Below are 9,230 nucleotides of genomic sequence, written 5' to 3'. Positions count from 1 at the left end.
CATATAATCAAATGATGCCTTGATTTTTCCACATTTTAAAGGGCGGAATATAAGATACAAGAAGTAGATTCTTTTCCAAGGTTAACTACCTAGATTAAACTCAGTCCTGTTAAACAATTCATATCCACTACAGTATATTTGCCAAATACACTGGTGAACCTCAAATTCTTTTTTGATTTCGGTAGAGTACAAATAAATAAGTTATACATGCCTGAAATTAGCAGTATTTCCCTATAAAGAGCTATTTGATTGCCAACACAGTTGCCAAATTCAGTGCTGATGGGCGTGTGGGGACTTGGGATAAGAGTCTATCCTACAAGCATTTCTAGTTCACATCCTCAATCAATCACAAGAAAAACTTAATACAAAGATGTGCGTTTTAAAATGTGCAGTTACACAACAGAAAGCCTCAGAGCATTTCTTTATAACAACCAATGTCTATAATTCATTCTTCCTTCCCTCCTTTTACTCTTGATGGGGGCAATTACTTTGTATGTCTACAAAATAAAAATGATATAACTATAAGTCCACACAGACTCTTTGGTCTGGTTTTACAATTAAGAAGCTGAGCTGATGAGGACAAAACTAAGTCTATGTAGATTTGGACTGTTTAATATAGAGCCAGGATGATGTCTTTGACTAGTTGGTATAATGCTGGAAATGCTGTCAGAGCACAGAACATAATAAATAACAATCACAATAAATGTGTTAGAGAACTGCTATAGAAGTTGCCTAGATTGATGAATCTCATTTGCTACCCTATATTATTCAACTCCAATGGAAATTACAATTTGCTTGTAAAGAGATTTCATTTATTTAACTGCAATCTTTAAAAAAAAACCCTTTCTCTTTTATTTATATATTACTCGTTTGTTTTTTTTTTTAATATATTCCTTGAGGGGGAGTTAAAAGATTTAACTTTGTTTGACAGCATGCAAAGTAGAAAATCCACTATCATTAATTTTCTTTCCAATAAAAGATGATGTTCAGAGTGGTTGGTTGACTTAGATCCTCAGTCTAACCTCACAGCCAGGTAGGTAGATTAGGTGATGAAAAGGATAAGTGTTCTGTGCCTGTCGACTACCTATTCTGTGCCACGTTGCTTAACAATGTCTGATATTCTATTAGAATTATTTTGTATAAAAATGTTCCCTCATGAAACATATCCTTGTATTTACTTACTACATCTTTTCCAATGAGAAACAAAAGACTTGGGTTAAGGTATTAAGATAGACACCTAAAGGTTTTCAAAGTTTTACAGGTTAAGTTTCCTTGATCTGAAATGCTTAGGACCAGACTTATTTCAGATTTCAGAGATTTTTTTTTTCTTTTGGTTTGAAAAATATGCATTCAACTTTACTGGTTGAGCATCTCTAATCTGAAAATTTGAAATCCAAAATTTTTTGAGCTTCAGCGTTCAATGTTTTGGAGCATTTTAGATGTTCAGATTAGGGATGTTCAGTCTATATTTGGTGGGGGGGTGTCCCTGAAACTATTTCGGGGAGGTACATGAAGTCCTTCCTTTGCCAATTTAAATATTGTGTGAGTCTGAATTTCTTCATATTTCAACCAAAACAACATATTGCAACAGATTGGATGCAGAAGAGAATCCAGCTGTATTCAAGCAGACATTTAGATTTACAATGACAGAAACCATGCCACTTTTTCTCACTCATTTTTAAAAAAGAAAACAATATAAACTTGTCTATTTCAAAAGCATTCCTAAATGAAGTATTTGTTTTAATCCTAAATATCAATGGATACGACCTACATAAACAAGTTTTTTAGTATCCCTATTAAATTTTAAGAGTGTTAAAGGAGCTTAGATACCAAAAAGTTTGAGAACCTGACAAGTTTAACACACATCTGAGTAGATGAAGGAGAAAGGGTGGAGAAGTGTGAATGCACGCATAGTCAGGGACTGATGTGGGCATTTCATGCCTTGTGTCTTGTCTTAGAACAGGACTCATTAAATGGTACTAAACGTGGGGGGTGAAGAGGGGAGAATGCAGTACTTTTTCACTTTACTCCTGGCCTGCCAAAAACACAGCTATCAATGAGTTCTCAAGAAACAAGCAAGAGAAGCTGAGAATCCTAAAACTACGAAAGATATCTGCAGATTGTTGAGTGAAGAACAGTAAAGCTGCTTCTTTCTCTCTTAAAGAGAGTGGAAAACATTTTTGGAGTTCTGGTTTTGTTTGCTTTTTCCAATAAAGTGTTTCTTAATTGTTGGATTGTGAAGTACTTGTTAATAACTTGCTAATAAACCTCATCTTCTGGACTTGCATTTCCAGGAAAAACAAAAATTAAAGAGGACAGATCAGCAGGAGATAGAAGGAAAGTCTAACGTATTCCGCTAAAAAGTATGTCTTAAAACTTAACATTTATTTGGTAGGCATTAAGCATGGGGCTTGAGTTCCCTGCGGTACAGGGGTGACGGTCTTAGCTTTGAAATGAGCTGAAACAAAAGGTTTCAAAGGATTTACTTGCTATGTCAATATACTTGCTATACCGGATGATGTATGTGTGTGTGAGAGACAAACTTGCCATACTGGGTAGTTAAACCTGAGTCTAATTTTCCTACCTATAAAATATGGATAATACTAAGATCATTGGGAATTAAAGGGGTAACTAACTCGACAGGACACCATAATGCATTGTAGGGCGTCAGTGAACAGCCTAGAGTGTTGGTAAAGGCCAACGATGAAATCTCACAGGAGAAACGGCAACTTGAGGACAAACACTTTAAAAACACAAGGTGGAAGGTCTGCTATGAGAAAAATAAGGGAAGGAGGGGTCGCACTTTTTCAGAGCGGGGAAGAGAGAAATTAGGACGACCCCTCTTCCTTCTAATTCCCAAGGTGGGCTCCTTCGGCTCGTGGCCCAGCGACGCCCCCGTCCCGTGGGCGTCCAACGCCGGGCACGCGAGCGCTCCGTCCGGCAGCCCAGCCCGACTCGTCCCGGGACGTGGACTGTGGGCGTCCAGCCTGCGTCCACACCACCCGCCGCCCCAACCAGCGCCCAACCCCAAAGCAGGGGCTTGTGGGGTGTGTGCGTGGAGGGGTGGTGTGGGAAGAAACTTCCAAGTTCCCACCCTACTCCTCCCCTACACGTGGCCGCTTTCCAACCGGCGCCGCGCTCCGCAGCCCCCGGGCGGCCGGCGTTCACGCGCTCGCCCATCGATTGGCGCTGCCTCGCTCCTCGGGCTCCAGGCGCGGGGAGGGCAGCCCGAGACTGGGAAAGTCCAGCGGCGCGCGGGGCGGGCGCCGAGGCAGGCGGGCCAGGGGATGGCCGATCTCACGGATGGGCGCGGGCGCCGGCTCGCGCTCGGTCGTCTGGCGCGTGGGGCACCGGCTCGCCAGTGCGGCGCAAGGCCGGAGCCCCGCGTTCGCTGGGCCCCACTTTGCGTGGCGCCGGCACGCGCGGTACTGGCCCTGCCGCCGGGAAGGCCGCGGCGCGTGGGGCGAGCGGGCGCGCGCGCGTCTGCGGGAGCGCGCGGGCGGCGACGGCCCCTCCCCTCTCCCCTCCCCCTCCCTCCCTCTCCCTCTCCCCCTCTCCCTCCCCCTCCCGCCGCCGCCGCCGCCGCCGCCGCCGCCGCCGCCGCGGAGAGCGCAGGGAGCAGCCGGGGGCTTGGCGGCGGCACCGGCGCCTGGCCCCAGCTCCTCCTCCATCTCCTCGCTCCCTCCATCTGCCGTGGTGATGGCCCGGCTCGGGAGCACAAAAGAGGCTCGGCGGTGGAAGTCGGCGTTGCTCTGGCTTTTCCTCGCTGAGGTGTACGGTAAGTGTTCGCCTCCCCGCGCCCCGTTGACCGAACAAAGCTGGGGCGCCCCTGGGCCCCGAGGCCTCCAGGACGGGGTTTCCCCGGGAGACCCCGGGAGGTGGCCAGCGGGACAAAGAAGCGGCGATGGTGGCTGCGGCGGGAGGGCCCCCCCCCAGGAGATGCCCACCCCCCCAGTCCCTCGGTGTGTGTGTGTTTGGGGACAGGGCCTTGGGGTCTCTGGTGGAGCGAGGGGGGCGGGGGCGGCGGACTTCTCGCCCGGGCTCGACGCCCCCGCGGCCGGCCCCGCGAGCTCCGAGGCCCCGTGCGCGGGCCCCACGCACAAAGGTGTGTGACAGTGACACCGAGCGGGGAGGTCGCCGCCGCCGGGACGGTCCTGCCACCCTCGGCCCCTCCTGAGTCTGAAGTTCTCTCCCCGGCGCAATTGCCACCGCTCCCCCTGTACCCCTTAGTCCCCACTCTCTGAAAACATCACCTCGCTTCCCTCCCACCTGGGGTGCCAGGCTCCGTGGGTCCCGGGCATGTATGGTCCTGTTGTTCCCCAGAAGGAGCACGCGGGGCAAGGCCAGGAAATAGTTTCCAGCCCGCCTCCCAGTTCAATTGTCATTTCATCCATCCTCCTCCGCTGCCGCTGTCACTGTAGCCTTATTCTGGGCTGGAGACTTGGATCTTTATTTATGTGGCCCCGGGGTCAGAAGGGAGCTAAGTGGGATTAATTGGAAGCAGCATTCATCGCCCCAGAGATGAGCTCCGCCTCTGCCTTCATTCACTCTTCTTAGTTCATCAAACGCGTAGAGTGGGTATTTCAGAGAAGACAGTTCATCTTTCCTTTTTGAAGTATTGCTTCGGTTTCTCCAGAAGAAAATAAATAGAAGTTACTAGTTATTGGGCAAATTTCGTGTAAAAATAAAAGACTTAAAAAAAGTCTTAAGTCATTCGCCACACTGTACTAGTATAATGGTAGTGGGGACGGGGTTCGATCAACATGTATTCACCAGCAGGTGTCAGCTCTTTGAAAAGCATTTATCTGTGGAATTAAATGTGATGTGATGGTGACTTTAAAAGCCTGAGAATTGACTACATAAAAAATACAGTGAACTCAAAATTGGCATTTACTGACGGCCAAAAAATAGTCTTTTCAGTAATTACGGATGTGTTGCTCCCAAATACGAGTAATATTATTATTTTTGTTTCGGAGAGGAGGGGGCGTTTGAGCCACATTGGCTGTGATGATTTGTCAGTAATGAGCAAAAAACCCAGTGCATGACTTCAGGTTGTTAAGTTGCATCAAGTGTTTGGCTGATGACTTAGGGTTTGGGTCTACACCAGAGATCAATAAGCTATTATGTTGTTTCTTCTAGCCTGAAGGTGGGTATAAGTTCTGTTCTTGGTTTGGTGTAATGGCCAAGAAGAAAGTGAGAGGAATCTTTAATCCAGGGTGATTAGGAGTCCAGCTATATATGTCCTGCACTATAATCACAATTGAATTTCTGTGATGTCTGATCAGACTAGATAAGTAAATGGGCTCTTCTTTTAATAAAAACCTGTGTCATTAGTGTTTGAACTAAAAATCCTTTGCCTCCAGTGATAAAAGGCTATAAACCCCATAATTTGTTCTGGTATATTCTTTTGTACTAGTACACAAAGTGACTTTCTGGTGGGTGCTTCTCAAAGGTTTATATTTGGGGCATTTGTATTCCCTGAGGAATTGTTAGTAGTCAACTACTAAAACTATTTTTCTAGCTGTGTGGCCAAATTATAAAACTAGCAGGTGATTATACCAAAGGTTGATGTCTCAAGCCTCAGGAAGTTTCAAAGCATAAGAAAAAACTACTCAGACAGAGAACAGGAGGATTGCAGTTCAAAGCCAGCCCAAGGCAAATAGTTCTAGAGACCCTATCTTGAAAAACAAAAGAAACAACTGGCAGAAAAAAAGAAACAACACAAAAAAGGATTGATGGAGCAGCTCACCAGGCAAGAGTACCTGCCCAGCAAGCATGAGGCCCTGAGTTCAAACCCTAGTGCTGCCAAACATTAAACTACTATCAGCAGAGATTAAAGAAACCCATCTCCCTGCAACTAGGGAAATTTTCTACTATAGAGCTGCAAGAGCTGTGTGTGTGTGTGTGTGTGTGTGTGTGTGTGTGTGTGTGTGAGTGAGTGAGAGAGAAAGAGGGAGAGAAGCTCGCACGTGCACGAGAGAGAATGAACTTCTGGTCTTCTGTCTCTCCAACCAGATGTTTGTTAATAACAGTGGGGGGAAAACCTACAATAAAAGTAGGAGACTTTTGCTTCCATAGCAATAGTGGAATCTGGGAGCCTGAACTATATATTAGCTGAATTTATGAAATTGTCCCTTTAACAGTCAAATATTTAAAGTGGCTTCAAAAATTATTAGAAGGTTCTGTTAAAACAACTGAATATTCATAGTAACTTTTTTTTATCTTATCATTATCTTGGAGGTATATTGACTTTACAGAAATTCTTACAATATATCGTACTTGAATTCACCCTTCCATCATTCTCCTTTATCTCCATCTCCTCCCATTCCTGGAATGGTTTCAACATGTCTCATTTTTCCATTTTCATACATGAGTACACAATATTTCCACTACGTTCAGTTTCCTTCACCTTTTCCTTATGTCCTCCCCCCTCCCACAGACCCCAGGAAGAAAAGCAGGTTTGTTAGCTGGTATTTAGGGAATTCCAATACTAATTTTTCAAAGTCAGTATTATACATTATCTGCAACAGTAAGTGGCTCCAGTTTGTGCCTTGAATGTTTGAAACATTTCATACACCTTTAAAAAATCCTTATTGGGTATTTGTAACCTTCACATGACCATTTTTAGTGAAGTATGATATGTAACTAGTATATTTCCAAGTTAATCTTTCTGGATGCCAGAGTCTTACTTTACACAATTTAGATTTTTCAGTAACCTACAGCTAATGTTTTCTGAAGTAGTTGTTCTAAGACCAGTAAGTAGCCATCAGGAGCTATTGTATCTTAAGTACATGGAATGTGCTTAAGAGAGGAGAATGTAAAGGTTGACCTCTGCCTTTTTGGAAGTTCTAGGAAAAAGAACATTAGAGGTGGCTTCAGTGAGTTTTGCTGGGCCAGTGTCCTAGTGTAAAGGCAGAAAGTCTTTTTAACTTTTCACATTGGGATGCCTGCCTTTTCCCATTGTGTAGAAGTTGCCAAAATCTCTGTCTCCCAGTCATCAGAAGCTATTAGTCTTGCTTACTTCCAAACCATAATTTGGTAATTCTAATAGTTCCATTGCTATATCCTTGCATCTTCTGTTTGTCTCCCAGGTCAGCATTTTCTGACTTTCACTTAAACCCACCCTTTGGTATACATGTAGAGAACAAAACAAAGTTCATAAGATAATGCCCTTATTATCTGTGATGCACTCAGATGTTTTCTATTTTGTTTATCCTCCCTCCTCCCACCCTTCCTTTCTTTATTTACTGGTCCAGAGTCACTAATTTTGAACCCACTAATGGATTATAATCCTTAGTGTGATAAATACTGCCGTGGGTGGAGCCTAAAGTGTAGAACATTTGTGTTTGGATGTGATTTTATAAGTAGCCTTGATGAGTTGCAGTTGGTTGAGTTACTTGCTGCCAAAGCATTGTGTAGCAGTAAAAACTGTCTTCGTGACATATACTGACTGACCTGTAATACGGGTCATTTAAAAACTCTTTTTCAGTTTATTACAGCCAAGGGTCTTTATTATACATGTACTCTTGTATATGTTGTGGTACAATATTCTTTTCACTCTTGTGTTTTATATCTGATGGATGAATCTTTTCCCATGTATTTTATGGAACATTCAGCAGCACTTTACAATTTCCAGCTTAAGGATAGACTAGAAGTTCCAATTTTAGAAAGGTTGTACAAATAACTGGAACAGAAAGAAAAATTAAGCTAATACCAATTACTTCTGAAGAAGTCAAGCTTGATTACATAAAATATGTTGAATAAAACTGAATTAATTGATTAACATAAACCCTTCCTTGAGTTCAGAATCTAAATTATATCTCTATCCTTGGGAGAATATGAAGGTAGGCAGTACATTCCGTACAATTTTAGGTGGTTATCAGGCACAGAGTATTGAAAGACCACACTTTGAGGGGTAGCTGTATTCCAGGAAGAGTGTGGAGAAAATTTGAATGATGTGTGGTAAATGATTTAGAAGGTTCCTAGAAAGTAAGACCTCCTTTGAAGAAAAGGTAAGAGAGATTTCAGACTGAAAAGTGAGCAGCAGTTAGTTTTTTTGTGGGTAGAAAATCTCAGAAGAAAGTAAGGGGGTGGTGAGACTGTTTTGGGTTTCTGATCTGAGGTATTTGGATTTTTGGTTTATTGTGACTTTTTTTCCCCATAAGTTTTATCCACACTATTAAGAACTTAAAGAATGAAAGTAAAGTAAAAAGAAGGCAAATATGTTAAATGTAGTTGAGATTTATATATATTTAAGCAAATAAAAATATTTTAGGAGGGGTATTAATCCTGTTCTTGCTTTTTTATAGGTAAATGAAGAGTGTTGTAAATTTAGGAATCAGTGTTGAACTGTGGTCTCTAATTAACTAAGGTCACTTTCCCTTCTGTTTTTCCTTTTCTTTTCAACCACCCTTCCCCCCTTTTGAGAGAGGTACATAATAGATGTACACTGCTTATTCCAATTTTCTAAGATTTAGGATTGCATCCTGTAAATACAAATTATCTGTCTGTTCAGGTGTATGTTATTCTTTTAAGTAGATGCAAATGTATGTAGGCACTGTTCTTGGCTATTGTTCACTGATGATTTTCGTTAGGAATCATTTGACAATCATGTAAGGTGTTTATTCCTCTTTATTAGAAGGGGAAAGCAAAGCTCAGGGAAGTGGCTTATCTGAGGTCAAACCACTGCAAAGTGGCAGAGTCAGGATCGTAACCTTATCCTGTCTGTTCACTCATTGATCCATTTCACAGATATTTCTTGAGCATTTGCTTTTGTCTGGAACTGTGTTAGGTACAACAATCTCATAGACATAGTGGCTGTTCTCATGGTGCTTACCATCTAATCAGTGAGGTGTAATAAGTTCTTCAGTGGAAACAGAGGGAAGAGATGGTAAAGTAAGAGTAATTAGGGAAAGACTTCTGCAGAGGACATTTATAAGACCTAAAGGATAGCTAGCCGTGTTAGAGTTGGAATAAGAGGGCCTTGCATAGAGGAGCAATATATGAAAGGCCCAGAAACAGTGAAAGAGCTGCTGTGTTACAGACAAATGAATAAAGTCACTCTAGCAGGGACACAGTAGTCCATAGTGGACAACAAGATAAGGCTAGAATGACACGTAGTAACCAAGGGCTCTGGAGTTTTATGTTAAATGTTTGTGTTTCATTTTAAATGTTAACTATTGAAGGGGTTTCAGTGGTATGATATTTATGATTTGAAGCAGTCACTTTTA

At 42.9% G+C, this 9,230-nt stretch overlaps 1 protein-coding gene across 2 annotated transcripts in view; it reads left to right on the top strand.

Annotated features, from left to right (window-relative positions):
• The first annotated feature begins 3,586 nt into the window (after positions 1–3,586).
• Positions 3,587–9,230, top strand: part of Lrp12 (LDL receptor related protein 12) — a 92,572-nt gene continuing 86,928 nt past the window's right edge. For both annotated transcript variants that reach the window (XM_020167682.2, XM_074069027.1), the window contains exon 1: positions 3,587–3,778. In XM_020167682.2, coding sequence (XP_020023271.2) covers positions 3,700–3,778 — 79 coding nt within the window. In that variant the 5' untranslated portion in view covers positions 3,587–3,699. The remainder of the gene's footprint in view (positions 3,779–9,230) is intronic.

Source organism: Castor canadensis, chromosome 3 (genome assembly GCF_047511655.1).
Source record: "Castor canadensis chromosome 3, mCasCan1.hap1v2, whole genome shotgun sequence".
In the NCBI taxonomy this organism is placed as follows: Eukaryota; Metazoa; Chordata; class Mammalia; order Rodentia; family Castoridae; genus Castor; species Castor canadensis.
This window is presented reverse-complemented; position numbering and strand designations above follow the sequence as displayed.